This window comes from Idiotropiscis lumnitzeri, chromosome 15, assembly GCF_059441095.1.
Source record: "Idiotropiscis lumnitzeri isolate Australia: NSW breed Sydney's pygmy pipehorse chromosome 15, RoL_Ilum_1.0, whole genome shotgun sequence".
NCBI classification, from domain to species: Eukaryota; Metazoa; Chordata; class Actinopteri; order Syngnathiformes; family Syngnathidae; genus Idiotropiscis; species Idiotropiscis lumnitzeri.
Window position 1 is genome coordinate 1,938,813 of NC_142405.1, and position 17,583 is coordinate 1,956,395.

The 17,583-nt window shown below is 44.4% G+C and overlaps 2 protein-coding genes across 2 annotated transcripts; both read left to right on the plus strand.

Annotated features, from left to right (window-relative positions):
* Positions 1 to 2,356: 2,356 nt before the first annotated feature.
* On the plus strand, positions 2,357 to 6,156 carry LOC148322104 (transmembrane protein 100). The gene has a single exon (XM_088316032.1). The coding sequence runs from the start codon at positions 2,966 to 2,968 to the stop codon at positions 3,332 to 3,334; it is 369 nt and encodes a 122-aa protein (XP_088172158.1). The 5' UTR covers positions 2,357 to 2,965; the 3' UTR covers positions 3,335 to 6,156.
* A 2,175-nt stretch (positions 6,157 to 8,331) lies between these two features.
* ccnf (cyclin F) lies at positions 8,332 to 16,486 on the plus strand. Its single transcript, XM_088317971.1, has 17 exons — positions 8,332 to 8,590; positions 9,319 to 9,470; positions 9,638 to 9,744; positions 9,819 to 9,886; positions 10,154 to 10,350; positions 10,805 to 10,858; positions 11,023 to 11,127; positions 11,673 to 11,750; positions 11,914 to 12,068; positions 12,153 to 12,317; positions 12,452 to 12,575; positions 12,970 to 13,147; positions 13,235 to 13,322; positions 14,065 to 14,164; positions 14,246 to 14,379; positions 14,693 to 14,865; positions 15,853 to 16,486. Exons 1-17 carry the CDS (start codon positions 8,578 to 8,580, stop codon positions 16,332 to 16,334), a joined length of 2,373 nt encoding a protein of 790 aa, XP_088174097.1. The 5' UTR covers positions 8,332 to 8,577; the 3' UTR covers positions 16,335 to 16,486.
* The last annotated feature ends 1,097 nt before the right edge of the window (positions 16,487 to 17,583 follow it).

Below are 17,583 nucleotides of genomic sequence, written 5' to 3' on the forward strand. Positions count from 1 at the left end.
ACAGGTGGCGCTGAATTCATGCAGCGGGACGTGGGTGTTCGAGGCCCGCCGAACACACCAAGGCTGAGATGACACGTGGGGGACGGCTCGGCCGTATGCTACTATGTAGAAATGCCATCGTTTCCCCTGGGGTGCTGCTCGGCAAAGTTGAAGTTCAAATGTTCTGTTAAGGGAGTCTTAATCAATAAATGCACTCGAGAGATGTCACACAGGCTTAAAAAGAAAAAGTCAGACCTCACCTTCCAGATCAGAATGGTCAAGACAGCAGCCGTGTGTGTTTGTAGTGCGAGCGAGGAAGCCTCCTCAAGCGGGTTGGCTCAACTCCCAACACGGGCCCCAATGGGAGTGGCGCCTACGCAACGCAGCCTTCCTCTGACCTGAATGCATCGATGCATTCAAGCTGATCGGCGCGTTCGACCTGTCTCATGCCAGCATGCCATTTTTCTCTCCCATAGCCTTCTTTTCCAGGGAGGAAGACACTTGTTTCCTGTGTCATCAGGGGCACAAATTTAGCTATCAACAGAATTGTTAATTTGTCAAACAACAGTTTGATGGCGACTGGTTGCCAGATGGAGTTCATCGGGTTTAAGCAGTGGTGGGCGGTCGAGGCCTTCAAGGCCTTCTCTGCTGGACTAACATAATCAAGAAAAAAATGTTCATATTCTCCACATTGATGTCATATTATATCCTAGTCTTGTATTTTTAGGTGAGAGTTTTTATCCAATCAGAATTCAGCTCGCTCGTGTTGCCAGGCAGCTTTCACAACATCAGTAACACGCACTATTCCTTCCGAGGCCTTCAGATACAATCGCTTCTGTCAAAATCAATGGGCTTTCAGATTTGACGGACAGTGAAGGCCTACGTGTGAAATGCCTCACCGAGTTGGTTTTATTTTGAAGACCAAGAAGTGTTTCTTGTCCAAACTGTACTTTAATTATGACTTGTTTTCTGCATTGACGTAGATTATTCAAATTAGGGTTACTTTGTGCCTCGGTCGTAAACCCAGGATCCTCTGTAGCTATTAGTTTCTCTGTTCTCTACGGATTATCAGACAAGTTTATGAACTTCACAATCCCAAAATTTGGGAATTCAAGAAAAATTATTTCTTGAATTTCCCAAAGCATGTTATCAGCAGCTTGTCACGCTCGCACAGGAAAAGTCGGGGGGAAATCCCCCATTTCCCACTTAACAGAGACGAAAAAGAAAATCCACAGAAACGCACAAGCTCCCCGAGGAATCTCTGCTCGCTCTTGAACGAGTTGTTCACAAACACATTCCTCTCCTCCCGTTCCCTGCTTTGTTTCGCTTCTTGCTCCTGTCGAGTTCTCATTTGGAACAACAGCATTGGCCGCTTAGGCATTGTGTTCATCTGATCAACTGCATTAGGGTGCGCTGCGTTCTTTAGTTCCATTTCCAGAATTCTCCTGAGCAAGGCGCTCTCCTTTCGTAGTATCTCACGGGAAAATTGTGTACTGCATCGACTGGGATCTTCCACTAATGCAAGCATGTTTGGCATACATAAGAGAATATTAGAAATCCAATTATCTCGTAATGTGGGCCTTGAGGAGCTGCCGTGCTTTTATCGAATCAGCCAAAGTCATGCCACTTCCTGCAATTTTTAACCCTTAATTCATTTTGGTCTCATTTTCAGCCATAACAGACTAGCCACTCAACGGTCACGATATTGGGTTCCGAAGGACCATCCACGGAACGCCGTATCAAAAAGAGGAGGTTGGGAGTTCAAAGTGTTCTCTGGGTACTCCTAATTGCTCGAACATTCTGAAAAGACTGGACGTGAGTTTTAAATGGTTGTCTGTTTACATGTGCTAATAATGTGCGTCGGCTACGAGCTAAAGTCGGCCTGGATAGCCTCCAGGTCACCCTACTGGAATATAATCTAAGATATAATTGGGTGAATGGAGGGATAATATTAGATTTTGTGGCTGTACCTAATGAAGCATCTGGCTATCATTCCCACACAGTTAAAGCAACAATAGAGCAGACTTGTATAGTATATTGTTGTCCTGTGTCTTCTCCAACAAACAGACAAACGGAGCTTCTCAGCGTCCGAGAGCGTGATAGAAGAAACGTAGCAATGCTACGCAAAGTGGAAGGTTGATTTTTACGGGAAAGCAAGAGAGAGATGCGCCTCGTGGCTATAAAGCTACTACTCGCTAGTCTTCCCTTCAACAAGACCTGGCATCACTGGCGCTTATGTGAGTAGGTGGGAATCGAGTGGAGGCAGTTTCATATTGTCATGTGCGGTAGTGGTTCGCGTTCGTGCGTGTGAAGACGGGGTCTTTAACAAGCCTCCCATGTATGCTTCCTCATTAAAAGAAAGCACGGGTAGACGTCCGCATGTAGACCCCCTGCAGTGGATCAGTTGTGAATTTGAATGTGGTGGTGACACACCTTTGTTATTGCAGAGTGGCGCAGTGCACGTCAAATTTACGACAAAGGAGGGATTCTCCCACGAGCCGCAGTTGACGTACGACTGCTTTTCCCCCTACTGAATAACATCTAAAATTCGACAATTGTGAGGTTTTGGTGGGGAGATGCAGGGGAAAAAAACAGGGAGCTGTTAACTCTCCTCTTTCCTGGTAGTCATTACCCCCCCCCCCGTCCTTCTAGATTCAGGGTGGCGTGACGTCACGCAAAAGAACGCCAATGGGAGCACTCGGACTTCCCCAGAGCGCCTCCTCCTCCTGACGCTTCTTTATATGTGCCTCGCTACTGCACTCCGTCCCAGTGCACAATGTGCTGCCTCAGAGCGAGAGTAGCAACAGTGCGGTGAGGCAGTCACAAAGAGAGGAGGAGGAGAACGTGAGCGTTGCTTCAGGACCAACTTTATCGGAAAGCTTCTCCTGCTCCGTTCTGCAGAGACCTTTTTGCTCCGTTTGGACTTCTTCTATTTGGTTGACCGCGAAGGGGTTGAAGCAACGAGTCACCTGCTCCTGAAGCGAGGATGGGCTGCACCACGGGGCCACTCGCGTGCCAACCGCAAGAGAGCCAGTCCTTGGAAGCCGGAGGCGCCAAAGTCCCGGAGGTGCTTTCCTCCTTGGAGCGTCTGTCTCAGGCCACGGGAGGCATGGAGAAGTCTTGGTACCGCTGCATCTTCCCCTTCGGAATCATCTCGTTGGTGATCGGTGTCGCTGGGACGGGGGTTACCTACGCCTACAACGACCTGCCCCAGACCAAGGTGGTGTCTCTGGTGCTGCTGGTCACGGGGGTTTTGCTCCTGCTGATGGCAACCGCCTGCTGGACCGTTCACAAGAAGAAGAGGAAGAAAAAGAAAGAAGGAAGCGCTTTTGCCCTGGAGCAGTGTCCACTGTGAAGCGTGTACGAGGAGGGGTGGGGGAGTGTTGTCGGAACTTCAAAAGCAGAGGTTGGGGAGTTGACTGAAGAAACTAGCACTCCACTTCCTGCATGTGCGGTGGTCCCTCTATCGCTCTGGAACTGTTTAGTCTGAGCCATTTTGGATCAGCACGGAGGGATTCGCTGTCTCACATGCTTTTTTATCATCAGGGCGAAGGTGTCCGGTGTCAAAACAACTTCCAAGGAGACGCTCCAGATATGCACGGCACACCGCGTGCATATTTACACACTGGCAGAAGTCCCTCGCTAAGCAGAAGCGCCACCGGAGTCACTGCTGGCGTCACCCGGCGCGTCACTCGCGGCATTCCTCCCGCCCCGGGACAGGTGACTCTCCGAGAGGGCAGGAGCGAAGCCTGAAGACGGCAACCCGATACGTGGACCGAAAGAGCAGCGCTCGCACGTCAGCAGACGGCGTCACTCCCCTCGTCCTGTGACACCGCAGCAATGTGCCGGAGGGGGGTCTATGCAACGGGAGAGTGGAACTTGAGTCCGCGAGGATCCCGATGGTATCTGTGTGGACGACGCTGCATAGGAGACAAAATAAAAGACTATGGGACTTTTTATCCGAGGAACAGAAATATTTGCACAGTCAAAGGCCCCAAATGGGTCTTTTGCGATGACGGCGTTCCCGCCGACGTCTCTGTGCAATGTACCTCAACTCCACACGAGCCGGGCCAGGATTACTGAAGGACACATGCCATAACTGGGACCCTGACTGATCCGCCTCCGCTTGAAGCCCCTCCCGCTTCGTGCCTTGACCAAGCACACATGGAAAAAGGCTCTGTCACATTTGTATGTTTCCATCTGAACTCGTGCCCCCCCTTTGCCCCACTTGCCCTTGCGCTCACCCTCACACTTCTTTCCCAGGCAGCACTTTTTCATCCAGCCCATCTGCAACTGGACGTCTCCCGTTACTTGTACTTGATCCCAAATCGTTTTCACAGCTGAAGGTGATTGTCAGACTTTATTGAAAAGAAACAACCTTGTGCAAATAAGCTAACTGTAGGCCCCTCCTGTTTCTTAATGATGCCTTTTTTTCCCTTGAGAGGCAGTCGTGAGTTCATGTAGCATTGTAGAGGGAACTCGTGTTGCTTATTTGTACCCGTTCTCGTATTCTTTCCTCACTGTTCCAAACTGGGCGAGTGAGTGAGTTTTGGACATTTTTTTTTTCTGTTCAGTAAAGGTGAAGGCGCCAACGTCCCGATAAAACACTACCTCCGATTCAATTTAAACGTGTAGCGTTATTAACATCGCAACATTTAGGCCGGCAAGCAACAGATGGAAAAAAGGAACCTACAGTGCTCAGTGCTGTCAGAACAAAGTAAGAAAAGGCACTTTAAGGACATTGCGTATTGCAGGACTTCCAAGTTCTTAATGGGAATATTATTAAAGCACGAGAATGTGTATTTTGTGCGCAGATTCTGCCCATTTTGCGACCACAAATTTGCATTTTGTGCCTGCGTTGTATCTGTAATTGTGACCAAAAATCATGTCTGGGGCTCCATACTATACTCCATGAATCACACAAAGGGAGTGCAATGTGTTAATTATGTAAAGTAAGATTGAACCGCGACCCTCCCGCCTTGGTTTACCCTTGAAAACCACTGATCAATATCGTGTCGATCTGCATTAGCAGATCAAATGTGTCTATGCATCCAGAGGTAGCAAATGCAACACTCAGTAACAAAGTCACAAAGTCAGTCCTAATTGGAAAAGAAATGGCATATTGCTGTGAAAAATGAAATGAAAATAAAATTCTTTGTAGTGGTGTGTGTCGGTAGGGTTGGATTGAAATCAATCCTGATCAGATGTGTGTATCTCCATACAAGGTTTCATTCAATCGAAAGGATCAGTGAGGCGGGTTGCATACGTACCGACAATCAGGGCAAATTGAAGCTTTTTCCATCCCATCAGCGAAGGTCAGATACTCGAAAAAGTCGAAAAAGATTATCCTGAGGCATTACCTTTTGGTGTGGAACGCGTTACTCAGAGGGGAAGTCAAGGCAAAAATCGTATTTACAGTAACTTCTTCAATATGTCCCCACTATTCACATTAATACCGCTTTTGTGGAATATGAATAAAGTGGATGTCACATGACCAAACCTAGAAAACAGGTGTGCCGTGACGGCTTTTAGTTGACAGCAAGTGACAAAATCACAAAATTATGGACAAAATGGCCGCTCCCTGAGATGAATAAAAATGGTTGGATTTTGCCGTTTAATTCATATTCCACAAACTCAATATTAATCAGAATGCTGTATTATTGTGAATCATTATTTTCACTTGACTTCAAGAGTGATTCTTCTGTTCTGATCTTGCGCGGAAAACAGCCGCGTCCAAAAACAATTGTAAACTCTTCTTTGTATTGTCCGGCAGTCTGGATGCACTTTGGCACCATGCTGCTTCTCACAGGCCAGTTTTGGTACTGCAACTGGCGTCATGCGGCGTCTCTCATGTTGTTAGTTCTTACTAATGTGTGCCGTTGTGTTACCATGGTGCGCTTACACTCGTGAAAAAAGTGACCTGATCATGTTTTTGTTTTCCCTCCTGCCTTTAAACATAAAAACTAAGGGAAAATCTACCTCTGTGATGTGTGTGTGTAATTAAGTGGGGGGAACACTGTAGTGCTGTACTTTTCCCCCCAAGGACGGCCATGTTTTCTGCTTTTGCTGCTGGTGGAGTTGTGTTATGGTCCTGTACATGCAACAACTTTATATTTGTACTGTATATTTGTATCTAGATGTACATTTTACAATGATGGAAATAAATGTTCAACAAAACATTTGTTCTAGTTTTCTTTGCTTTGTGTGAGCATTTATGCTCGCAGGAGAAATATGAAAGGACAAATTTGGTTCAAAGGCTTTTGGCCTTCGCACAGAAGCAAAACAAATTTTCCGGGAATAACGGATGATAGGTTCCTGAAAGTTATCCCTAGTAACGCATGCAGACTGTACTTTATACGAATTCAAGTCAGCACCAGTGTTCCTTGGAAATTTATTGCACCATAAAAGTAAAAAGGCTACATGTGGTATTTGAGAATGTTACCTCATAGTCTTAGTTTACCTTGAAATGAACACTAAACACGAGTGCTGGGAAACAGCTGCATGTGTGTGTGTGTGTGTGTGTGTGAGATGTTTATGTTTGAGGAGTGAGCAAAGTGGGTGTGGAGGCTAACAGGGCCACCGAGCACATGTGGTGGAAGTGGTTAGTGGCTTTGCAGGCCTCAGCACAGAAGACAGGAAACAAGATGTGGGGGCATCTCATCCGCCTGTCCATCTCCGCCGCTTTCCCCGGACTTGGCAGGCAACCATATTTGATTTGACGCAATCTAAAAAGATGTTTGAAGTGAATGGAGATAGAACAGCACAGCAATTTGCTGTTTTAGTCACGAGTTTCAAATAACAGTAATTTTGGCCCAGGAAATCTTCAAGGGGAAGCGGACGAGGAATTTGGCTCGATCAGCCGGGATCTAAACTTAAATCCAATTGAAAAGCTAAATGGAAACATGTGGTTTTGCTCACATCTGGTCGCACATGATGAGGAAGTTTAAGTTATGACTCGACATAAACGATTCAAAGAAAGCATAAAAAACAAGAACCCAAAATATTATATTTTTGATAAATCAATTAACGTGACTGTTTCTGTTCTCTAGTTGTGACGATTCTAAATTGTGGTCAAATCTGCCGGTTGATTCCATTTCCCCTGAGCCATTCACTGGTCACTTTGTGTTTTATTGAGTTGTATTAGGGTGGAGTTTCCATGGAAACAGTGGCTACATCCTCATTAAAAATGTCACAGCCTTTGCTTCAGCTGAGGTCACTTACCAGGTTACAAGAGAATTGAATCAGAAAACATGGTGTGGCGAGAATGACCTCTCGAACAAAGATAATATTTCATCATCGCGGTTCTATTGGCAGGTAACTGCATTGTTCTTGAAAAGTATCAACATGACATGTAGTATTAAGTTATTAAGCGATTGGCTGGCAACCAGTTGAGAGTGTACCCCGCCTACTGCCCGGAGACAGCTGGGATAGGCTCCGGCACCCCCGTGACCCGAGTGAGGAGAAGCCGCTTAGAAAATGGATATTTTGAGATGTCTGCTTCTGACTCTGTCAAAATAGGCATTTGACTTTTTTCCACCGCCACGCATGATGATATCAAGTTAAAATGGCATAAATAGAGAAAGTTAAAGTTAACCTCAGATGAAATTTTGAGTTAATTATTGAGATTTTAGGCTCTTATAAGGCGCAAAAACAAGGACGGGAGCGACATAGGGGAGCAAAACATCAATTGGGGAGCATTGACACAACAGATTTGAGGAAGTGATCTATTGTTTGTTCCTGGCAAAAATAATTGTTTTCGACTTTCGGGGCATTTGAATGGATCTGTGCAGACAACAAGAACAGTTCAGTTGGGACAGATCCAGAGCCCTGAGAATGAAATGAACTGGAAGAAGCAGAAAAAAAATCTGATTCTGAAAAATTCTCTGTAGGAGCAGAATTGTTTTTTTTTTTGTATTTCAGAGTCTGTACCATTTTGTCGAGTACAGGAGTTAAAGCTGCACATCTATTTCACCAGCCTTTTTTTCTTTTTTTTTTTTTAATTCTTATTATATAAAAATGTAAAAAATATATTAAATTCGGATTTACCCTCCGCGGATTGTCTCTGTCTCTTTAAATGCCGTACCTTTAAATTGTACATTATTTAATTCAACTACGTATCCCACAATCCTCGGTAAATCAGCCAGTGGGCGTTTCCTAATAATCAATTCAACCAGTAGCACACCCTGCGTGGCGAGCGCGGACTTCGAATCGCAACCGTTTTACCCAGTTTATAAAATCCCGACCAATAAGAGCGTTCTTGGCTCGCACCAACCAATCGTAGCGGACCTCAGGACGACCAATCAGATTTAATGAAGCGTTTAAACAGTCTGTGCGGGCGGTGCTTAGGCATCTTCGGGGCGTGGCTATCAAGTCAGGATTCATGGTTGGATTTGAATCCATCCAACAATTTCAAACATTACTTGTTCGTGTTGCTCCAACTTTGAACCGAGAGTGTATTTTGACGACAACATTTCCCCAAAATAATTTTAAATTTGCGTTTGTTTCACCAACGTCTTGGTGAGGTTTAAACCGCTGCTTGAGCGCTGTGAAGTTCGCCGGTGGGAAGATTCAAGATACTGTACATTGAGTACACTTGCAATGAAAGCCGCTGGTAATATATTTTTTTCTCTTAAATAACTTTTTGTGCATGTAAATCTTGCAACTAATACATTTATGTATATTAAACAATTACCTTTGACAGAGTTAGAACTGTTAGCTCGACATAGTGACTAAATACTGGATATTAACTCTCTATTGGCTTCAGCAGTTATGTAAAACATGTCTCCATGTGACCTATGAAGTGTTTGAATGATCTTAAAGTACATCACGAATGTTGAACAGCGTAAATGTAAAGTTTACACCACTTGAGCCACAGGAGGGAAATTTGGGCGCTCACTTGGGCTAACTTGTTGAGCTCCCCACGAGCTACTCATCCACTCTACAGTCCAATTAGGATGTGTTGAAATTATTTTTAAAGTATAAAGTATTCAGTAGTGTACGCAATTATAAGTGGTGGTTTAATGAGGTGACACTGTTGAATTTCAATATGTTGACTCAGGTGAATCTGCCTGCTTTGCACCATACCATGTCAACTTTTAGAATGGAAAAAATCATAAAATTATATGATGCCGACTGTATGAAATTTGTCTACAAAGTGAAAACTTTGCAAAGACAATTAAAATATGCAGTGACTAAATAAAATAAAGGCACAGTGAAATCATATGTACAATATTTGTGAATATGCCTTTTTCTGGGTTTTTCTAAGCGATGCAAAAGACTAGATTTTGAAATAAAACTCAATTAATGTTTTGACTTTTCCCCTGTCTTTTTTGTCATCAGACCACTGCCATTGCCCAAAATGCTACGCCGTTCCGGTTCTAAAGCAGGTCCGCCTGCGCACGCCAACCATCACCTTGCTCAATCTGCCCAGGGAGGTCCTTCTCTGTGTGTTCCAGTGCCTCTCCGCTGAAGACCTGCTGTCTGTCCGGGCTGTGAGTCGTCGTCATCATCATTATCCTCCTTTGACACCCAATCGACAAGTGCTTGCCACTTTTCACGAGCACACGCTTCACCGTGCCCGCCCCCCCACATGTGTTCAGCTTGGGTTATCTTCATTTTGTGCCGCTGCAATGACTAAATGAAGCTGTCTTGATTATAGGTTCATTCTCAGCTGCGTGACATTATTGACAACCACGCCAGTATTTGGGCCCGGGCCAGCTTCAGAGATACGTGGCCCTCTCCGGAGAATTTATGGTTATTTGAAAGGTATCAGTAATTAATTGACTCTTTTTCTCAGTTTTCTTTCCCCCGTCTTACCTTAGCAAATATTTCTTTCACAGTGCTGCAGAAAAAGGGAATTTTGAAGCGGCCGTCAAGTTAGGGATTGGTTATTTGTACAACGAAGGACGTAAGTAAAATGTATTTTCTCATTTACAGTGGAACGTCTAGAAATTATTAATCCTAAACTGTCACAGTCTGGATTTTGGAAATTGGGAGGTTTATTTCAAAATTGTTTTGATGAAAATCGTGACATAATCACAGAGCAGAAAATGGAACTCACGATGGACGTTGACCAGTGTTGTGTTCGAGACTTGTTGGTCTTTTGCGGTTGGACTGTAGCAGATTGAAACGTTGAGATTGCGGCTCACGGCGCATCGTTCTCTCGCCGCAACAGCGCTGCAGAGCGTCGAGGGCTGCGCGGAAGTGTGCGGGCGCAAAGCGTCGCACTTCTTCAGCCTCGCCGAGAGCCTGCGCTCCCCCGCCGCCGACCCCTTCTGCTGGCTGTTCATCAGGCCGCCGTGGTCGCCCAGCGGCGGCTGCTGCAAGGCGGTCGTCTTTGATCACCTGATGGCCGAGTGCGCCAACAACAAGGTGGGGTTCGGAATGTATGCCGTCATCAAGTTGTAGACGAGGGATTTGCGGTTTGCAACTGATGTCTGACTAAGTGAAATGCAAAAAATGGGGTGCTAAACCTAATAAATTGCTTAAAAAAAAAGAAAATTAATGTTACTTTGTGTGGTATTTTTTGTATGATGTTAAATTAAATTACTTTGATTTAATTTGGCTTTTTCTGAAATTCACACTTGATCTTGTTTGACTTTCCCAACTGGATGAATTAAAAAAAAAACTCTAGATTTATTTATATATTTTTTTACATTAAGTACTGGCGTACATAAACAAACAGTAAATATTTTTCACTGTGATGTTGGCGTATCTTAATTGTTTATCCCGTTTGTCTATTCTCTTCATTTCATGTTGACAACAGTTATGTGGGTAAAAATCTTTCAAAATGCGTTGCTAAATATCCCCATCTTTAATTTCCCAGGAAAAGAAGGGTCCCTTGTTGCACTGCCTGGCAAGAGTCTTACAGTTATTTGAGGTGAGTCTCCTCCCGTTCACTCGCTGTCCGGGTGTGGTCGGCACAGATTCTATTCGCCCTCCAATCCATTTTGATGGATTGGAGGAAAGACAAAGCGCTTGTAAATGCATCCGGCACCGTGATGAAGCGTTTGAATTTTGTGAGTGCTCCCACCGTTTGTTTAGGAGGATGACAATCGTGCTGAAGCCATAACCATGTTGGAAGAGTCTTCGCGTTCAGGTTGTTTGCAGAGCTCCTATCTGGTGTGGGAGCACAACTGCAAAGCTGCTGTGAGTTCAGCATTTTCACCACACGGACGTTGAATTTTCTGGTGCTTAAAGCAGTTTCGTCCCAAATTGTTCATACGCTGAGCAAATTATGAATTTTCTAGCAACAAGTTGAGTTGAGGGTATTAACGCAAAAAAAAAAAAAATAATAATTCATTGGGTTTTACTAGCATGCATCCTAATTAGTTACGTGAAATTAATCATCTATGAATTTTGAATATTCTCTATAGATGAAAAAAAAGTCACTTTTCTTTTACAAAGACTTTTTAAAATGATCAATTCTGTTCATTGCATACTGTTTATTAATTTTTGTTGAACACCTTCAGTCAAAATCGGTAAATGAACAGTTTAAACTTGTGCGCATCAAATGTAATTAACAAATCGTTTTGAAGTACTGGAAAAAGGCTTATGTGCTTGAAATGGACTGCTTAAAAGTTGTATGATCTTGTTTGTGCCGTATGTTATTCAGTGTGTCATATCCAAAAACAAAGCAACAATATTTCCATTGATCCCATTTTTTTTGTTTTCTATTTTTTTTTCTCTTGCAGATGTCAGATCCAGGCAGGTACCTCCAGTGCATTCGAACCCTCAGAGACTGCGCTGCAAGAGGCTGCTGGGAAGCGCAGGTGTGTGCACTGGAATGTGTGTCCTGCCCATATGATTCACTTCAATTTTAACATCGTCTTTTTTTTTTGGTTTATAATTTTTAATAAAAAATGGCACTCTGCAATATTGCACTTGAGAGAACATGCAATCTCTAACATCTTGCCTCTCTCTCTCTCCATGTAGCTCTCCCTGGCCAAAGTGTGCAGCAGTGGCAATCCACTGGGTTTGGAGGCTAAATCCTGCTCGGAGTTGGTGTCCCAATTCTTTAGCACCTCCCAGCAGGCCGAACAACACGCCAATCACAGTATCCTCAGACGGGGCATTAAGGACACCATTAGGTAACGGCAAATCCTCCACCGTAACGCGAGGACATCCTGGCGCCCCAGTCCTCACTCCGGGTCACTATTTGTCTCACTCTTAAGGTACATCCTGGTGGACTGGCTGGTGGAGGTGAGCACGATCAACGACTTTTCCAGCTTGACGCTGCACGTGACCGTCGGCTGCGTGGACCGCTACTTGGCGCTGCGCTCCGTTCCGAAGGTGCGCCTTCAGCTGCTGGGGATCGCCTGCATGGTGATTTGTACGCGGTAAGAATGACAGCGCGCAGATTTTTTTTTCGAATTGAACCACAATTTTTACGTTACATCGATGAGTAGCTCCCAGCCAACATTGATTCTTTGACAATATTGTTTCTATTTTTTTTCCCCCACCCACTTTCTAGCTACACGAGTAAGGATATTCTTACCATAAGAGAAGCAGTGTGGCTCACTGACAACACCTACAAATATGAAGACCTGGTTCGAATGATGGGCGAGGTTGTGTCTGTGCTGGAGGGGAAGATTAGGGTGAGTTTGACTACAAAAAAAGAAAAAAAAATGTTGAATGAAAAGCTGTCCATACCTACAGGTGTGAATTGTTTTGTATCTATAAAAATAAAATGGACAATGAATAAATTTGGAATTTTGTTTCAATTTAAATTATAGCATTTTATAAGGTCTTTTCTTTTTCTGATATATATTTTAACCCCAAATATTTTTAGTTTTCTGACAGTAAACTGATCAAGCCATTTGGCTCTTATTTTAAAAAATATAACTGCCGTCTTCATGTCACGACCCAATTGGCTGTTGTTCCGTGACACTTCTTTCACTGCTGACTTGATCGGTAGAGGCAAAATGCTCAAATTTGGCCCCATTTTCATAAATAATCATAATTTGTCTTATTCTGTGCGGTCCACCTCAGAGCCCCACACTTTTGGACTACGGCGAGGTGCTGCTGTCCCTCCTCCCCCTGGAGCGGCGGACTACTCACCTCTTCAGCTACATCTGCGAGCTGTCCCTGCTCCACTCGGCCCCGGCGACGACACCCGCCAAAATGGCCTGCGCCGTGCTGCTGCTCACGAGAGCGCTGCATCACTACGGTAAAGCGCAGCCGCCCTGCCTGGGCCGAGATCCACATTTGTCATTATAATCACATGATTGATTCATTTTTATTTTGATGCATTCAGCTCCCATCTGGCCCAATCAGTTGATGGGCTACACCGACTTCTCTAAGCAAGACCTCACCCAGCTTGCTGTGCTGCTTTATGTCAAGTGGTAAGACGCGCTCAACGGGCACAATCACCCATCTTTGCACGGCTCCACTTCACACACGGATGGATTTTTTTTTTTTTCCCCACTCTCTGGTTTCACTACAACCTATAATTTCCGTAGTTGTCAAGGAAACCGTCTGTGTTGATGGATTTTTAATTTGTTGTTGAAAAGTAGTTTATTGTTATTGCATCTCTGCAGCAAAAGTGTTGATTGTAAGCTAGACGAAGGACAAGGAATATAAATGAAAGTCAAAAGGTGTTGTTCCCCACATTGTCACGTCACGAGCAATATTTTTAAATCTTTCGACTTCAACTTAGCAAAGCGGGGCTTGGCAACAGCTTGAGCATGGAACAAATCAAATACGCTTTGAATTGATTTCTGGGGGAAATTGCAGTTAGAGTCAGAGTGGATTGGGTTCAACTTTAGAGGTTCCACAATATTCTACAAAATGCACAACGCTGCAATCCTTAATCTTGATGACCTTTGCCCTCCATCTTATATTGAATCCTTCACTGGGCATTAGTAACAGAATATTGTGGGGGGGGGGGAACATTGATCAGTAATGTGCACTTTCAATCAAGCCTGACCTAACTTCAAGGCTTAACATATTAGGGGCGGGGGGGCATAGCCGGTAGATGGAGTGGGAGGCGGCTTTGATGCCGAGCTTGATGACCTTTGACTTTCATCACAAAGCGTGCGTGAAAAGCCTTTTTCTCCTCTTATCACACTCCTCCCCTCCTCTCAGTTTCAGTCAAGATGCTCCCAGTGACTGCAGACACGTGACTCTCACTGGTGTGAAGCATCGCTTCGAAGATGACATCTACCAGCACATCAGCCGGGAGAAAGTACGTGCAACTCTCCAGTCTCGTCTGTCTCTGAAAATCTCCTCATTTAGGAACAGAGGTTAAAATGATTTGCTTTCCAAGGTCATGGATTATAAGGAGCTGTGTCACATCCTTGAGATTCCCGAAGTGGAACCTCAGTTGGAGCCTCCCAGTCCCACTGGCCAAACGGCAGACATCCACGCCTTCCTTGCTTCGCCGTCCAGCACCAGTAAAAGGTAACGCGTGCAAATTCTCAATCAGAATTGAGCGACATGATGTGAAAAATGATCAGTTCCGGTCATAATAAACTTCAAATAGGATCTTTAGTTCAAATGTGTGGCAGCACGGTGAGCTAGTGGTTAGAATCTCTGCCGCACTATTTGAAGGGACAAGTTCTCCTACTCCTGGCTTTTTCTCATTTTGCTTGCATCCTTCAAGTGTCCTCCTTTCATCCACAACAGACGTGGACTGTTTGGTCCAGAAGGTGTTTATTTGATCCATCTGTGAGACAATCCAATGACTCACCCTCCACTCTCATCCCCTCCCTAGGAGGCACGATGACGGCATGCAGGTCGATAGAGGTAGCCGAGTGACCACGCCCACTGCTGAGCTGTCCAATCAGGAGCAGAGGCTTCTTGGCGATATCCTGGACTGGAGTCTGGACTCCTGCTCCGGCTACAAGAGCGACCATGAGGAGAGTGAGGGAGAGAAAGATGGAGATTGTGAGTCACGTGGGGATGGGTTGGGGATGAGAATGTCGCTGGAACGGAAGCGCCGACATATAGCCAAAAAGCGTTGAAGCTGCCCCTCAGCTCAATAAACGGGAGAGACGTTTTAATGAGGGTGCCTTGAATGAGTTTCTTTTTAAGACGTGTCAGTGCCTTGATGGAGAAAATGTCATTTCAAGGTGGTATAAAATGGACTTCATATCATTTACGGCAAGCACAGCAATTTCACAAACAGACGCGACATCCTGAAGTCAAGAAATTCATTGTCTGAGTGGCGCAACGGATCACATAAGTCACGGTTCGAGTCGGCTCACGGATTTTGAGTCAGGGATCGGCAAAAAAAAATAAAAATACTTGCACTTAGTTTTCCTTTATTTTATAAAACGCTTTTGCCATTTTAAAAAAATTAAAAATAAAATACTCCTAATATGGCCCTTTAGGATTGACGAATTTTTCATTTAGCGGTTTTTTTTTTTTTTTTTTAACTCCCCCATAATATCAAAGACCTCAAAGTGCAATGTCAGGTACATTCCCTTCCTTTAACATGTCGCGTGCAGTACAAAGTGACCAAGGTCCACAATATTGAAAAAATGAAGCCAAGGAACAGCTGTTAAACTAACACCCGGGAGCTTTTTGCTAATGCTAACGGCTCGCTCCTAGCCACCAGCGCTTTGCTAGCGTCCTAAATTAGCGACTGAATATGATATTTCGCGATGGCATCGCGTTATTGTGGTGGAAACTATGTAATGTCAATGAAAAGCCGAAATGTCAAACGGAAGTCAAGCCGTTATGTCACCATGCGGGCCAACTTCAAAGTAATTGTAAGTTTGGGGTGTAAACATGACAACCAGATTACTCGAAATGAGTCTGTGGCATTAGAGTGACTCAGCAGTCCATTTGGACTGTTGTGTTTCTGGGGATGACTCGGCACTCGTCACGATCACTGTCTATGACTCATGGCGCGTCTCTCTCTTTTGACAGTTTCCTTGATATCCACCAAAATGGACGACATCACAGACGCTAGTTGCAATAACGGCCGAGCATCATCCAGCGACGAAGACGGCTTCAGCGAGGACGAAAGCCACCAGGCCCGGCTTCAAAAAGAGCGGGATGGCCTTTTCCTTTCCACGGACCATAACACTACGGGCTACACGTCGATGCCGAGTGTCAGCCCGGCGTCTTCGTCGTTCTCGTCTTCTTCCTCTTCGCTTGTACCGCGCTCGCTGCAAACTTTTGCAACTTCCCCCAACAAGGCCGCCTCCCCTCAATCCCAGCCGGGCTTTCGCCTTTTGGTCCCCATGCAAAGGCCCCGGGGCCACTCCAGCAAGCAAGTGAAGCGGAAGAACTCTGCAGCGCACAGTGGAGGTGAGCTGGGGAAAGAAGCTGAAGATGATGATGATGAAGAGGAGGAGGAGCAGAAAGATGAGCAGTATTCAGCCAATGTGGTCTTCCGGATTCTATAGACGGCAGCTGTCAGGATATTCGGCTTTGGGTGATATTTCAGGATGAACTTAAAAATGTCAAATTAAAGTCTCCTGCAAAGGTGCATTTTAGGTTCATCATGAAATGTCGCGCCTACCCAAACTCTTTGAGTGCAAAGGCCCCCCCCCCCCCCCCCCCCCCCCAAAAAAAAAAAAATCCCAACTTGGACCAAAGGCATTAGCGTTTAGAGGGGTGGGAAAATAGAAAAAGGGAAAATCCATAGAAAAAATCTTATTGCACATTAAAGAGCGACCTACAATATCTGAACACACACAAAAACCCACCACAGACTAGTTGAAATATTTGGAGTGAAAAAAGCAAACTTCAATGCCATAAATATAAAAGAAATGAATTACTAAATATACCCAGAAGTGAGCGTGCCGCCTTACACAAACAGAGGATCTTGTACCTGCTCTTAGGTGCTTGTGGAGCTGTCTCGTTTGTTCCGTTCCATAGAAAGGTTGAGCAAAACTCGGTTGAATCGTTTTGTTTTGTTTTTTTTCCACTAACGACACTAAATGTAACTTCATGGCAGCACGGATTATCACACAGTATGTTTAGTTTTTGTTTACAGTAAGAAGAAAAAAATCATACCTCTGATTGTCTATTATGAAACCACTGGCTTTTCTCAGGACTTCTTTTTTATTTTGTCTTTTACAAAAGCCTCGTAGGATGGTTGCAAACTGTGAGCAGACCCAAAATTGTTATTTTGGGTTTTGTCTGTTTTTCATCGGCACTGTCCATACAAGTGTATCTTGTATCTGCCTAACCACTGAACACGCTGTGTGCCAAAGGTACTGTTACAAAAAAAAAATGTGAATCTCAACTTGTGCTCGTAAGTAATCATTACAGCACACTAAAAAAAAAAAAGACTGCCGAGGTCTCCACATTCATATTTATTTTTCACATTTTCTTTTCCAAGTGGCCTCTTGTAACACTTCAGTCTGGCATTTTTATTTTATTTTATTTTTTTGTCATCTCAGACGAAGTGGAAGTGGGTAATCATTGAACATGACTTCTCATGTCCGTGTTGTCTGGGAAAATAGAAGGTCAGACATGTTAAGGAATTTCATGTTGATGCTACAGTGCCTGACTGAACATTCATATAATTTCAAAATGAATAATAGAAGTTGGACGGGTTCTCCTGTGTTTTCTTTAATGTACAAAATACTTGTACATTGTTCATGTTCAGTATGTGAAGAACAAATGTGCCACTACTACTTAAAGGTG

Coding starts and splice junctions, on each gene's coding strand:
- LOC148322104 (XM_088316032.1), top strand. CDS start 2,966: ATGGGCTGCACCACGGGGCCACTCGCGTGCCAACCGCAAGAGAGCCAG.
- ccnf (XM_088317971.1), top strand. Junction 9,471..9,637: donor ACCTGCTGTCTGTCCGGGCT/GTGAGTCGTCGT, acceptor TCTTGATTATAG/GTTCATTCTCAGCTGCGTGA. Junction 12,069..12,152: donor GGCATTAAGGACACCATTAG/GTAACGGCAAAT, acceptor CTCACTCTTAAG/GTACATCCTGGTGGACTGGC.